The sequence below is a fragment of the Amphiura filiformis genome, chromosome 17, assembly GCF_039555335.1.
Source record: "Amphiura filiformis chromosome 17, Afil_fr2py, whole genome shotgun sequence".
NCBI lineage: Eukaryota > Metazoa > Echinodermata > Ophiuroidea > Amphilepidida > Amphiuridae > Amphiura > Amphiura filiformis.
This window is the reverse complement of record NC_092644.1, coordinates 31,031,450-31,047,745: the sequence shown is the minus strand read 5'-3', so window position 1 is coordinate 31,047,745 and position 16,296 is coordinate 31,031,450. Positions and strand designations below refer to the sequence as shown.

The 16,296-nt window shown below is 40.8% G+C and overlaps 1 protein-coding gene across 1 annotated transcript in view; it reads left to right on the top strand.

Moving 5' to 3' along the window:
- The window catches only part of LOC140137608 (uncharacterized), a 51,902-nt gene that overhangs the window by 21,750 nt on the left and 13,856 nt on the right, over positions 1-16,296 (top strand). The window contains exons 5-6 of the mRNA XM_072159344.1: positions 13,547-13,613; positions 14,359-14,437. Of these exons, the coding sequence (XP_072015445.1) occupies positions 13,547-13,613; positions 14,359-14,437 (146 nt within the window). The remainder of the gene's footprint in view (positions 1-13,546; positions 13,614-14,358; positions 14,438-16,296) is intronic.

Sequence of the window (16,296 nt, the reverse complement as noted above, 5' to 3'; positions counted from 1 at the left end):
GGTGTGCGATTTGCAGCACACCTAAGAGCACACCTCGGGTTATCCAGGCGTGCGATTTACAGCACACCTGTCACTTTGCAAAACTCAATGCCTGTACTAGTAATTTAGATTTTTTGAAATTTGCGATATAATGATTGAAAATGGATATTTTTGAAATTTAACAGTCATCAAAGTAAATTGAATAAATCTAATGATAATTTTGTACTTAAAGTGTAAGTAGCTGGGATGAAAAGTCGTTCATCATATGAAAATTTTTACATTTCGTATTAAAGATATAGATTTCTTTTCAAAAAAAATGTATATCTTCAATATGAAAGGGCAGAATTTTTAAATGATCATTGGCTTTTCATCCCAGCTACATACACTTTACATATCATTAGATTTATAAAGTTTACTCTGTGGACTGTTAATATCAAAAATGAAAAAAATAGTAATATTTTATAATTTGCCATAAAATTTGTATCATATCGCAAATTTCAAAGAATACTTATTCGGTATGTCTGATGTGCTCTCAGGTCCCACAAAAATACTGTGCAAACATTGTTATCCGATTCCTTAATGGGGCCCAATGAATATATTCCCATTTCGCGGTACTTCCCCAATTGACTGGTAAGAACCCTTGTGTGTATCCCCAATTGCAGCATGAAATAAGTGTCTGTGAGAGCGACACTCTGCCACACCTTTGTGTCCAATTCGATTCCCCAATTGACTGGTAAGAATCCTTGTGTGTATCCCCAATGGCAGCATGAAATAAGTGTCTGTGAGAGCGACACTCTGCCACACCTTAATGCTCAATGAATTTATTCCCATTTCGCGGTACTTCCCCAATTGACTGGTAAGAATCCTTGTGTGTATCCCCAATTGCAGCATGAAATAAGTGTCTGTGATAGCGACACTGCCACACCTTAATGCCCAATGGATATATTCACATTTCAAGTACTTCCCCAATTGACTGGTAAGAACCCTGCCACTGTGACACTGCCACACCTAAATGCCCAATGAATCTATTCACATTTCGTGGTACTTCCCCAATTGACTGGTAAGAACCCTTGTGTGTATCCCCAATTGCAGCATGAAATAAGTGTCTGTGATAGCGACACTGCCACACCTTAATGCCCCATGGATATATTCACCTTTCGCGGTACTTCCCCAATTGACTGGTAAGAACCCTGCCACTGTGACACTGCCACACCTAAATGCCCAATGAATATATTCACATTTCGTGGTACTTCCCCAATTGACTGGTAAGAACCCTTGTGTGTATCCCCAATTGCAGCATGAAATAAGTGTCTGTGAGAGCGACACTCTGCCACACCTTTGTGTCCAATTCGATTCCCCAATTGACTGGTAAGAATCCTTGTGTGTATCCCCAATTTCAGCATGAAATAAGTGTCTGATTGTTATATTCTGCCACATCCCCATGTAAACAAAAGAGAAATATGAAGATATCCTTATTTCATGTTCTTCCCCAATTGACTAGTAAGAATCCTTGTATGTATCCCCAATTTCAGCATGAAATAAGTGTCTGTAATTGGTCGTATGTCATGAATATTACACACTGAAAAATGACATAAACGTCACCAATATGTACTGCAGTAAGCATAACTTTTATTCCTTACATTTAAAGTGCACACGTATATATTTTTGGAAAGCTTATTACAAGGATGTTAGATACGGCAAAAGAGATCCAATATTCAGGGCGGGTAAAATTCCTATAGGGTGTAACATAAAAAAAAAAATACATATTTTGAAATTTTGATATACCTGAGTCATCTTTTTCTCCCAAAATGTACAAGTCAAAACAGATGTGGATTTAAAAAAATATGACAATGGCCCACAAACAAATCATAAGCGGGACGACTGGTGGTGTTCTGTGTTGATCATACAGAATGGTCAAATTCGACTGTATTTTTGATGCAAAAAATTAATTTGAAGATCAATTAACTTCTTTATTTAAGTAGCAGTCCTATATTTCATCACTGAAAATGTAAATTAGAAAGAGAAATACATGAGTCGTGAGTTTCTGCCCATAGTTATACTCAAATATTAAGTATACAGGGTGATCAACATATTATACAGGGTGATTATGTTTGACTCATTAGTACGAAATTCATCAAAATTAAACAGGTTTAATGTAGTAAGTGTAGTCATGGAATACAAACTTCATTTTCTTCTATGTAATTAAATGTCCCTTTGTACATTCTGTTAAGTACATATATTATTTGTCATCTCTATGCAAAATGGTACTATACAGGGTGACTTTAAATATGGTATATTATTAGGCGGATATTGAGCACATATTGTCTTCATGGTCTTGAACCCGAAGTACAAATTTATTGTTTTCATGTATCATATCTATTCCAACATAAAGAACACAACCTGTTGGAATAACCACATTTGAATCATGCTTAGCTTGTTTGTATACATCCTTTCCTTCAATTCCCTACACTTGTACAGGGTGGTGTCCCAAAAAAAAGAGGCCCCACATTGCGCCTCTTTTTCTCCTATTTCTGAAAAGTTGATCAAATATATTTTGGTATGTAAAGAAACCTACAATCGTTAGCTTTAATAAACCAAAACAATTATTTCAATTGGCTCATAACTTTTGAAGATATGTCCTTTTAAAGAAATGTATCCGTTTTCACTCTGTCCACGGAGGAGGTTTGGCTACTTCAAAGATTGAAAAGTGCATATACCATGCATGAATATAAAACATTCCTCGATGATAACTTTATAAAATAACAACTTTATTTAAGGAACGGGCTTTACCGGTGGGCTTATGGGTTATGGATTTTGTTAAGTGTCATTAATTTGGGCGAAATTGATGTGGGATGGGACTTCTTTTGCTATACTTGCAATTACTTATGTTTTCTCGTTTCTTGCTTTCTTTTTATTGACAACATAAGTCATTTCTCTTTTTGGAATAAAAGGTACCCCTGAAAAGGGCTGTTTAGTTTGTCTTTGGTTCTTTTGAAGTGAGTTTACTGTGCTGCTCTGCCCTCTACCTGGTTGCCTCCGTGAATACAGGTTTCAGCCCTAGTTCTCATTGCATTAATTGCGTATGCGCACCATCCTTAAGGCCTTGTGCGCCGGATACTTGCAATGCAGCAGTGTCTGAGGTTGCGAAGATGTTTGAAGCTAGCTGGTGATCCTCGCTTATAGTGAATGCTTTCCCAAGACTAATGCTATTATCTATCCATGTCATTAACCGTGTGTTTCGTTTAAATCTTTGATGTAGCCAAACCTCATCCGTGGACAGAGTGAAAAACAGGTACATTTCTTAAAGAGGGCATATCTTCAAAAATTGTGAGCCGATTGAAAGAATTGTTTTGGTTTAATTAAAGCTAACGATTTAGGGTTTCTTTACATACCAAAATATATTTGATCAACGTTTCAGAAATAGGAGAAAAAGAGGGCGCAATGTGGGGCCTCTTTTTTTGGGGGACACCCTGTAGTTCAAATGCAACACTAATGCAATACTAGTCCAAATGTGCTGGAAATGGTTTTATTTTTAGAGCAGACCTCTAGCAATAAATTGATACCAAATACTTTGAACACAGTCAAGTACTTTAAGAATAAACTTGAATGAAACTTGACAAAAAATGGCTCCCCATTTTAGCGTACCCAGTTCATGGCATACGACCAATTGCAACATTCTGCCACACCCCCATGTAATCAAAAGAGAATTGGAGATATCCCTACTTCCCCAATTGATTCCTGTGGGAATCCTGCCATGTTGAAGGGAAATGTGGCAAATATTGCACAAGAATAATTTTTCCAGATCTGAAAGAACCCCAGGACTGGGAGAATTAAAACATACAATGTACTTTCAGGGTTCCTTATTATTTCATTTCATTTTAGTTTTCAATACTTTTCCTAAAGTTGCTAAAATTGGCTTTAAACATTTATATACACACCCCTCCAGAACCTGAGAGGGGTTGTTCACATTTTATATGAACGCACTCCGTTTTCCCCTCTTTCATGTTATAAACTCATTTGGGTGTGTATTGGTGTGTGTCCACAGTTCCAATGTCCCCAGTTAATATGTTAAATACCCATACACACTTCCAGAACTTTACATTTAAAATGGGGATATTCTATATCCCCATATTTCATGTTAAAAATCTCATTGAGTGTGTATTGGTGTGTGTCCACAGTTCCACTGTAAAAAATCACTAGGACAAGGAATTTGAAATTTGTAATTCCCACTACAGATTGTTGATAAGTAGGGTATACCTACACATAAGCAATAAAATTTCAAGCATAATGTCATGCAATAGGTTGTCCCCAATTTCCTACATCTCTACCCATGTCCCCATTTTCAGGGTTATGTGGGTAGGGGTGTATGTGTGTATGTGTGTGTGTGTGTATGTGACAAATTTGGTTAAAGTTTTGGTTAAAGTTTGCCTTCCGCCTATTTTCTCGGAGACTATGAGTCGCACGTTCCTCAAACTTGGTGGGTGGGTGCATCTTGACCCGAGACAGAACCGGTTTGTATTGGTTAGTGCGTCAAGGTCACTGAGGTCATGTAGGGGTCATCTGAGGTCAAATTAGTAAAAACTGTCGTATGGGCATGAAACTTGGTTGGTACAGTCAACATTTAAAGCCAAATTTTTGGAAGGTCATTTCAAGGTCACCAGGGGTCATCTGAGGTCAAATTAGTAAAACTGTCGTATGGGCATGAAACTTGGTTGGTACAGTCAACATTTAAAGCCAAATTTTGGAAGGTCATTTCAAGGTCACCAGGGTCATCTGAGGTCAAATTAGTAAAACTGTCGTATGGGCATGAAACTTGGTTGGTACAGTCAACATTTAAGGCCAAATTTTTGGAAGGTCATTTCAAGGTCACCAGGGGTCATCTGAGGTCAAATTAGTAAAAACTGTTGTACGAGCATGAAACTTGGTGGGTACAGTCAACATTTCAAGCCAAATTTTGGAAGGTCATTTCAAGGTCACCAGGGTCATCTGAGGTCAAATTAGTAAAAACTGTCGTATGGGCATGAAACTTGGTGGGTACAGTCAACATTTAAAGCCAAATTTTTGGAAGGTCATTTCAAGGTCATCTGAGGTCAAATTAGTAAAAACTGTTGTACGAGCATGAAACTTGGTGGGTACAGTCAACATTTAGAGCCACATTTTTGGAAGGTCATTTCAAGGTCACCAGGGGTCATCTGAGGTCAAATTAGTAAAAACTGTTGTATGGGCATGAAACTTGGTGGGTCCAGTCAACATTTAAAGCCAAATTTTTGGAAGGTCATTTCAAGGTCACCAGGGGTCATCTGAGGTCAAATTAAGTAAAAACTGTTGTACGGGCATGAAACTTGGTGGGTACAGTCAACATTTAAAGCCAAATTTTTGGAAGGTCATTTCGAGGTCACTAGGGGTCATCTGAGGTCAAATAAGTAAAAACTGTTGTCTGGGCATGAAACTTGGTGGGTACAGTCAACATTTAAAGCCAAATTTTTGGAAGGTCATTTCAAGGTCATCTGAGGTCAAATTAGTAAAAACTGTTGTACGAGCATGAAACTTGGTGGGTACAGTCAACATTTAAAGCCACATCTCTGTTCGTGCTATGTCATTTCAAGGTCACCAGGGGTCATCTGAGGTCAAATTAGTAAAACTGTTGTATGGGCATGAAACTTGGTGGGTCCAGTCAACATTTAAAGCCAAATTTTTGGAAGGTCATTTCAAGGTCACCAGGGGTCATCTGAGGTCAAATTAAGTAAAAACTGTTGTACGGGCATGAAACTTGGTGGGTACAGTCAACATTTAAAGCCAAATTTTTGGAAGGTCATTTCGAGGTCACTAGGGGTCATCTGAGGTCAAATAAGTAAAAACTGTTGTCTGGGCATGAAACTTGGTGGGTACAGTCAACATTTAAAGCCCAATTTTTGGAAGGTCATTTCAAGGTCACCAGGGGTCATCTGAGGTCAAATTTAGTACAAACTGTTGTACGGGCATGAAACTTGGTGGGTACGGTCAACATTTCAAGCCAAATTTTTGGAAGGTCATTTCGGGGTTATCTTGTCATTTTGGTCACCAGGGGTCATCTGAGGTCAAATTAGTAAAAACTGTTGGTCGGGCATGAATCTTGGTGGGTACAGTCAACATTTAAAGCCACATTTTTGGAAGGTCATTTCGAGGTCACCAGGGGTCATCTGAGGTCAAATTAGTAAAAACTGTCGGATGGGCATGAAACTTGGTGGGTACAGTCAACATTTCAAGCCAAATTTTTGGAAGGTCATTTCGAGGCCACCAGGGGTCATCTGAGGTCAAATTAGTAAAAACTTTCAGTATGGGCATGAAACTTGGTGGGTACAGTCAACATTTAAAGCCAAATTTTGGAAGGTCATTTCAGGGTCACCAGGGTCATCTGAGGTCAAATTAGTAAAACCTGTTGCAAGGGCATGAAACTTGATGGGTACGGTCACCATCAGCCAGATAATCGTGCCCAGCCGATAACCACCAAATTCATTTACCTCTACCAAAAGTAATCGCGAAAGCAGGCGAGACTCGTGGTTCGAGAACCGCCTTGTTGAGATATTCAACCAAAATATTCTGCTTGAAATTAGCTTTAAAATGATGTATATCATGTCTATAGTACTTGACATTTAAGTAGTGAAAAATCAATAAAACAGTCAATATATCCTTTGTTTCCTATTGTTTATTGTTAAGTTCGATGGAGCATATCTCAATAGTGGCACTGGCGACATCCGGGCTCAGTTGTGCTGAGGGGTCACATATTATGCACACACAACCTTGTTTGTAAGTACCTGCAAACGAGGACCACATTCTGAAACGTTTTTGCAGATTTTGTTTATTTGATGTCACACGAAATGAAATATTTATAATGTAGCAACGCTGGACTGGTATAGAACTTTCTCAGTTCTTCAGATTGCTGCAATGCAGCCAATGAGCCAGCCTAACTGTGTGTATGTGTGATATGTGTATGCCACCAAACGTGGAGTCGTGGACATACTCTGAACCTGCCAAGTTTACAACATCAAACTCGTTGTTTTTAAATGTATGTATGTTTTGTCTCGGAATTCAATATAAAGGAACAGTACAGTAGAAACAGTGTAAAAATACATTTGATGTTAAGTCCCCCAATGGTGTACATAACGCCAGTTGATTCATAGTTGTGTGCCCTTAAGGTGCACTGAGCCTGGATGGGCTCTCCCTCTCTGTCTCTGCACTCGTGGAAGCTACATGTGCCTGGTTGTGATTATCACATTAGATTAATCCCTAATCCTTTTATTGGCGTGGTGACAGCTTGGATTCAAAACCAGTCATCTCTGAAGTCTCTCAGCTGACCTTCCTGACGAAATTGGTGGTCATCTTGAACCCTAATTGTGTGATCTTTCACAAGACTGTGAGCGACCAGTAAGCTTAAAACAGTAAGCTTAAGCCTGCAAGGCTGCATATTAGCTTTTATTCTGGTTCACATACACGAGTGTAAAAACAATCAGCAATGGCCACAACACATCGTGCGCCCAAGCAATGGCCTCTAACAAAGAAATCGAAACAATAAACTCATTTGAAAGCTGGAAACATAACCTCCAGTATACACTGTCATTAGACCCAAGCTTTTCTCCCTACTTGGTTGAAGGAGCGGTATGGGGCAAAAAGTCAAAAACTTCCCCTCTTCGAGGTCTCACTAACGACGGTGAGGACATACAGGAAGCCCAAAGGAAAACAGCAGTCCAGAAAAATGCTGCATTGGAGCTTATGCTTGGACAAATAGCCAACTATTGTCCAATTATCTCACGAAATACAATACTCAAAAACTGCACCAGCCTGAAAAAGATATGGCAGGCCATCCGTCTCCATTTTGGCTTCCAAACAACAGGTGGCCACTTCCTAGAGTTCAACAATATTACCCTTGGCCCTGATGAACGGCCAGAGGACTTGTACCAGCGTCTAGTAGCATTCACCGAAGACAACCTCATGCGTGAAGGAGGCGGCATCAGTCACCATGACCAAGTCATCGATGGAAGATGAGGAGATTACGCCTACACTCGAAAACTTTGTAGTGTTAACGTGGTTGCGTCTTATAAACCCTGAGCTGCCCGATTAGTAAAGCAGCGATGCACGTACAGAGCTAAGATCCGCACCTTGGCTTCTATCAAAGCGAAATTTCTCAAGCTCTGGATTCGCTCCTGGATGAGCTGAGCTCAAACGATGCTGCTCGCAGCATGCGCACTAGTAGTCAGCGTGACCGATGCCTAAATTGAAAGCTAAGAAATCATTTGGTAAATCCTGCCCTCTGTGTGAGCAAGCTGGTCGGCATGACCATGCGCATTTCTTAAGCGAGTGCTCGTACCTCCCTGAAAAGGACAGAAAATACCTGGCCCAAGGCTCGTCAGCTTAACATCCTTGATGATTGTGACAGCGACTCAGATTTAGCATGCGCCTTTGTTGACCAATCTGACCTTAGTGCGCAGCCCAATGTTCAGACAGCGCTGCGAAGTCATGTTGATCAGTCTCCTTATGTAGATGCATTCCACAAGCACCATGCGGTCCGCATCACCATTGACAGTGGATCCACTGGTAATCTCATTCGCGAAAACACTGTCCAACGATTAGGATGCCCCATTCATCAGAGTTCGCAGTCTGCCCGTCAAGCTGATGGGTCATCCCCTCTTAAGGTAGTTGGGGAAACAACCCTCACCTTTACTCGTGACAGACACTCCTTTATCTTTAAAGGTCTAGTTGTTAGAGACCTTGACGAAGAAATTCTTGCAGGTATTCCCTTCATGAAATGCAATGATGTCGCAATTCGCCCTGCTAAGAACCAAATCATCTTGACAGATGGTACAATTATCACTTATGGCGCCAACAAGAGCCCCAAATCCCAGCACACTGTTCGTCGTGCCCATATACTTCGTGGACCTTCTCAAAATACTACCATATGGCCAGGCTCATACGTTGAGGTAAATCTCCCTGCAGACATCGTTGAATCAGATGCTACTTTTGCCATTGAGCCTCGTGTTGATACCCCGCTCGGTAGGTTCCTACCGCCCAAACAAGCCTGGCCCAAGCCTGATGTAATCACAAGTATTGCCGGCAGGGTTCGCATTCCCAACAATACTGGTGTGCCACTTGTCATCAGAAAGCATGAACATCTTGGCCAGATACACACTGTTTTTTCACCATCACTAACTTCTAAGCCTTCACACACTGCTGCAGCAGCATCAGTCAATGTCCCAAAGCCCAGTTCACCGGTTAACTACTCAGCTGCTGTTGCCCTTGACCCAGATGGTATACTTGGCACTTGTGAGCAATCCAACTTCCGCAGTCTTCTCGATGAGTACGATGAGGTTTTTGACCCTAGTTTCCCAGGTTACAATGGTGCTGTCGGCCCTTTCAAATCTGTGGTTAATATGGGACCGGTCCAACCCCCCAACGCATAAGGTCGTCTCCCATTGTATGCACAGGATAAACTCCAAGAGTTGCAATCAAAGTTTGATCAGCTTGAAAAAGCAGGCGTCTTTGCTAGACCTGAAGATGTCGGTGTGTGTGTTGAATACCTTAACCCGTCCTTTCTTGTCAAGAAGCCTAATGGAGGCTTTCGTCTGGTTACTGCATTTGCTGATGTCGGTAGATATAGCAAGCCACAACCCTCTCTAATGCCCAATGTGGACTCAACATTGCGTTCAATTGCCAAATGGAAGTATTTGATTGCCACTGACTTGACTAGTGCTTTCTACCAAATCCCTTTATCCCATGAGTCCATGAAATACTGTGGTGTTGCAACTCCCTTTCGTGGGTGCGTGTGTATACACGGTGTGCCATGGGTATGCCAGGTTCTGAAACAGCCCTTGAGGAACTGATGTGTCGTGTCCTTGGTGACCTCTTAGAGAAAGGTGTCAGTAGCAAAACTCGCTGATGACTTGTACTGTGGTGGTAATACTGTGGATGAACTTGTTGAGAATTGGCGTCAAGTTTTGCAAGCTTTGTCTAAGTCTGGGTTACGTCTTTCTGCTTCCAAAACAGTCATTTGCCCCAAAAAGACAGTAATTCTGGGTTGGATTTGGTCAAATGGAACCCTTTGTGCTAGCCCCCATAGCATCGCCACACTTTCCAGCTGCTCGCCTCCAAGCAAAGTTGGTGGCATGCGGTCCTTCATCGGTGCATACAAGGTTCTGGCCCGTGTCATTCAGAATTGTGCCAGTCTGGTAGCCCCATTAGATGATGCTATTGCAGGGCACCAATCAACTGAAGAGCTTACATGGTCTGATAGTCTGCATACTGCTTTTCACAAGGCTCAAGCAGCACTGTCTTCCGCTAGGGCAGTCACACTTCCCCATCCCAATGATCAGCTTTGGATCATTACTGATGGATCCGTGAAGAAACATAGCATTGGGTCGACATTGTATATTTCCCGCAATGACAAACTCTTCCTCGCCGGTTCTTCAGTGCTAAATTGCGTGATCGACAGCCAACATGGTTACCCTGCGAAATTGAGGCGCTGTCTATTTCTGCCTCCACCAAGCACTTCAGTCCCTATGTTATTCAGTCCAAACACAAGACATGTATCCTCACTGACAGCAAACCTTGTGTTCAGGCATATGAAAAGCTCTGCCGGGGTGAGTTTTCAGCCAGTCCTCGCGTGTCCACATTCCTCTCCACTGTCAGTCGTTTCCAAGCATCTGTTCGTCATCTTGCAGGATCAGCTAACACCCCCTCAGACTTTGCTAGTCGTAATGCCCCTGACTGCACTGAGCCCACTTGTCAAATATGCTCCTTTATCAAACGTGAAGAGGAAGCAACTGTCCTTTGTGTTTCCGCACATGACATTCTGTCCGGGAAAGCTAAGCTCCCTTTGCCAGCAAAGCAGCCTGGCATGCTATTCAGCAGGAATGCCCGGATCTGCGATTTAACACATGCTCATCTAGTTCAGGGCACTCGCCCTTCAAAGAAAGCTACTTCTGTCAAAGATGTGAAGCGCTATTTGCAGGTTGCATCTATCGCTAGAGATGGCCTACTTGTTGTTCGTCAGTGATCAACCATTGTCCCCAACTCGCGATTGTATTGTTGTTCCCAGACAGGTCTTAAATGGTCTTCTCACTGCCCTGCACATTCAACTTGACCATCCCTCCAAACATCAGCTCAGTTTGGTGACCCAGCGTTACTTTTATGCTCTTGATATGGACAAGGCTATTGATCAAGTGACATCAACTTGTCACCAGTGTGCTTCTCTGTCCAATGCCCCTAAGACATTGATCGAGCAGTCCTCAAGTGACCCTCCCGATGCAGTTGGCATTTCTTTTGCAGCTGATATCCTGAAGCGTAGCCGCCAGCTAGTCCTTGTGCTGCGCGAAACCTCAACGTCCTACACAGCTTCTTGCATTGTCGAGAATGAACAACATGGCACGTTGCGTGATGCCCTGATTCAATTGTGCATTGAACTTCGTCCACTTGATGGCCCCCCTGCAGTCATTCGTACTGACCCAGCACCAGGGTTTGTTCGACTCGCCAATGACAAACTTCTCACAGTTGATCGGTCGTATTAAAAATAATAACAAGAATCCTGTTGCTGAGAAAGCCATTCGTGAGCTTGAAAATGAGTTGCTCAGACAAGATTCTACAGGTGGTCCGGCTACAGCATTATCACTTGCCATTGCTACTGCAGCCCTTAATACTCGCATCAGATCCCGAGGTCTTTCAGCCCGTGAGATGTGGTTTCAGCGAGACCAGTTTACCAATGAGCAGGTTCCTTTCACTGATTGTCAAATGATTCAGGCCCAGCATGCCTTGCGAAAAGCCAACCACCCACACAGTGCTCATTCAAAGGCCCCATTAGCCTCTGCCTCCCCAGCAGCAGAGTTGGAGGTTGGTGATCTTGTCTACCTCTACTCAGATCGCAAGAAATCTCATGCTAGAGATCGCTACTTAGTCACTACTATCGAAGGCCCATGGTGCAACATCCGCAAATTTGTGGGTTCTCAGCTTCGAATACTTCTTATCGTATCAAGAAATCTGAGTGCTTTAAGGTCCAGTATTATCCTGACCTGGATTCTCGTCCCTTTCCCAAGTCGTCTCCACCCACCGAGGATTCCGAGTTTGTTGAAGTGGTCCCTGAATGTACTCCTCCAGAGCCTCCTTTCATACCTGGCGAGTTGTCCACACCTGCTACTTGTGACCCCCTGCCCAGGAATGCTAATCACTCGCACCCCAGTTCTGAGTCAGATCCTCGCGATCCCTTGCGCGATAGCGGTCATAGCTCCAGCAATACCTCCGGTTTGGTTGCACAGTCTAATCCATGTACCGGTAACAGCAGTGAGGTTAGTGAAAGTATCCCCCAAGCTAGTATGGTTGGCCCTGAGATCATGCCACCATTGCTCACACAAAAGGCGTTCCGCCCCTCACAAACTTCCTGAGCACCTGAAAGACTATGTGTTAAACTAAATGGACAGGTCACTGTGTACTATGACATTAATCCATCATCGGTGTCCTCCTATATGGTCACTTCATTGAACTTTGAACTGATTTACGTATGTCATTTGGAATTCTAAAAGAATACTCTGGAACTGACGTTTACTTCTTTGAACTTTGAACCATTTTACATTCATGTTGAATGTCAGTTTGTCATTGCAGACAAAAAGACTCTTGAACTGTTGATGTTATTGACTGTTGGCACATTGCCTATTTTGAGTGTTCTAAACCAACAGTGTCTTCATTCACATAAGCTGTTAGATTGGTTTCTGCAAGTCAGTTGTTAGTAGTAGTTGTTTAGTAGTGTTATCCTCACTTCCTTGTGAGGAAAGTGATTTTTTTTTTTTTCTTTCTTTAAAAGACATAAGAGAGAAAGAGGTAGTTACGCCAGTTGATTCATAGTTGTGTGCCCTTAAGGTGCACTGAGCCTGGATGGGCTCTCCCTCTCTGTCTCTGCACTCGTGGAAGCTACATGTGCCTGGTTGTGATTATCACATTAGATTAATCCCTAATCCTTTTATTGGCGTAAGGGTTGCAAAATTCATGGGCAATTTGAATGCGGTAAATTTCCAATGGGAATTCAGGGAATTTAGTGGAAATATTGGGAATATTTGGAAAGTTTGGAATCTTGAACAATAATTTTTGGTTTTAGAATTCAGAAGGGTGGCAAGTTGCCGTCTGTTTTTATCACAGATAGGCCTACAGGTTGACAAGTTGCTATTGCAATATTTTGCCTTGAGCTAAGCAGTAAAAAGCATTTCTCCCCTGCACTGATTCCTAGTCTGTGCAGGGGGTCGATAGTGACAAAAAATACCTCAATTAACAGAGCTCATCCTGGTCTACAGTGAAGAAATGCATTGTGGGACTAACCCTCCCTGACAGTCACTGAGTGTGCATGAAGCAGAGTCAGTGTACGGTGCAGTCATTAGCTCTATATTCAAAATGGTCTTGAGATTTAAAAAAATTTAGTCTCCTTTTTCAACCTTCTTCCTTGAGTTTGTATGAAGCAGAGTCGGTAGTCATTAGCTCTATATTATATATTCAAAATGTTTTTGAGATTTAAAAAATTCAATCTCCTTTTTAAATTGACTTATTTTCTGGTTTATAGTATGCAATGCAGAGGCTAAAAGAAGAGGCCCCAGGCTTGGAAAAGTTTGATGAGTTTGAACAAACAGGTAAGGCCATGCAAAAATGATTGTTTGGTTAGAGTAAAGACCAAAGTGTACTTTTGTGTGGAAAACTTGCACGGTATTGGCAATTTCTAAATGGAAAATGGAAGACCGAGATATGTTGAAAAGTGGGTAAAAATATATTTTTTTTAATGGTAAAAAATAATTGCAATGTCTATTACGGTATGTGATATTTGTTATTTACCCATATTTCAATCAATAATAATGACCACCGCTGAAAACACCACAGAAAAAAGTGAGTATCTTCAATACGAAAGGTCAAAATTTTCAAATGATGGACAGCTTTTCCTTACAGCAACATACACTTTAAAGGTCTAACATTGTTGGCCGGGTCAACTAACCAGGTTTGTGCAGTAATTAAATACCAGCAATGTCCTTTTAGACTGGTCAGGACCTTAGCGAGTTGAACACTTTTATTATCATGGATTATGTTTTGCCGTAAAATGTTGAATTTGTGAAACACTTGATCAATATATCCAGATGTATTGTTAGTTCTTTAAGTACATATTATTAGATTTATAAAGTTCACTTTGAGGACTGTTATCAAAAATATCAATTTTAATAATTTGCCATAAAATGTGTATGATATCAGAAGGACATCCCTCGTATTCAGAATGCAATTTGGTCTGATGTGCTCTCCTGTCCCACAAAAAAATACTGTGCAAATGTTGCTATACGATTCCTTAAAACTTACACATTACACTTTTAATTGTTTTATCTTTATTATTAGCCCAAGAAGCATTCCAAACCACACTAGACAAGTTGAATGCTGAGGGTGTACTTAAGAGGACATGCAGTAGAAAAAACAGGTAGGATATGTTGCCAACTGACTATTAGGTCGGTTGACATGATGTCACTTGGGATGGATCGCTTCATCGCATTGGTTGTTTTTGCCAGGATTCAGCTGTTCCATTTCTCACCCTCTGAAATGACTGGGACACTCAATCACAAAACATTACAAAAACAATGATTTCTTATCAGGGGAATAAACTCTGATTAATTACAAAAGAACAAATACCGTCGGATCCGTAGCGGTCGCTGCAGGACAAGGAATTCAATTTTGCAGTGTTGGTGTCTTTGAAGCAGGTTCTAGTTTGAAAAGGGTATTTCCATCCACACCAAAAAGAAAAATCAAAATTTGAAGAATTGTGTTTGGAAACCATTTAAAAAAAAAAAAATCGGAAAAAAAAATTTCAACAAAAAAATTTTGGAAAAAAAAAAAATTCGAAAAAAAAAAAAAATTCAGAAAAAAAAATTTCAACAAAAAAAATTTCGGAAAAAAAGGAAAAAAAATTTCAATTTCCATTATTTCTCTTCAAAAAAAATCCCAATTTCCCTTAATTCTCTTCAATTTCCCTTAACTTCCCTCAATTTCCCCTCATTTTCCCAAATTTCGGAATGAAACTCTTTTCCAGTATGGGGCGGTATAGGCCCTCCCTCACCAAGTATCATAGCCATGCGACAAACAATGTAGACGTAACAGCATTTTTTAGCGTTTGTTACTACGCACTAACGGACGGACGGACGGACTAACAGACGGAGAGACATGGTGACTTATAGAGCTGCTACCCGCAGCTAAAAAGCAAATTGTTATTTTCTATGTGGAGAATTGGCTGGAACTGAAAGGCCCTGCACATATAATTGGCTTACCTAACTTTGTTTTTTATCCCTTGAAACAGAAAAGTTCTGTCTTCTCGAAACTTCAGGTTTCTAATTTTGTGTGTTATTCCCCATTGGATGTTACGTCACATTTTCCCTGTTTTTACTTTCTTATGTATATTGCAATATCTTATACTCTGTTTGAGAGGCCAATATCTTTTATGCACTTAGCTACACTTGACAGCGGTTGAAAGAATTGAATGAAATGAATTACTGTTTGAGTTTCTCTGGTGTACACAGGAAACACAAAACTTACATTCTTATACACGCAATGAAATATTTTCAATAATCACACAATATCTACCAAATAAAACATTTTCACCAATATTTTTGGGTATTAAACAAAAATGGAGGGACAAAGTTAAATTGACCAATTTCTCAGAGACATTTATGCACAGTTGCACATGCCAAAACAAATCCACTCGACAGCTTTGAGACACTACTTCTTTTGGCCTAATAACACAAATTTCAAAAGTGCCTGCCTTTGCTTGTTTTAAATACATTGCAGACTACTGACTTGTGTGACTGGAAAGCAGAGTTGTAATAAATGTACGGTAACCATTTGTAAAAAACATTACCCAAGTGTGCCAACGATTTTTTCATTTAATTGTAGGCCAATTATACTTGTGCATTTGCATTCATATCCTTTCCTTTTATCATTGTTTTAATAGGAAAGAAAAAGAGCAAGGTACACCAACTTGATGTGGGGAAACAAGTAAATAGAGACTAGACAGTATGCAGGGGGGACAAAAACAGCAAATGTAGGCAGTAGAAGTAGGCAAAGTTCAATAGCCAAAAATTACCAGTTCTAAGGCCCACAGAAGTGCTAAACCTGCAAAAACAACAAGGATCAATGGGAATACAAAAGTGCACTAGAACAAGTGATGAAATTCACTGTGCATATAAAACAGACACGATAAAACGAACAACCAATGTAGGCACAAAAAAAATAATAAAATCTAATCTATCAAGCAAAGTTTGATGGCCGAAAATTGCCAATTCCAGAGCC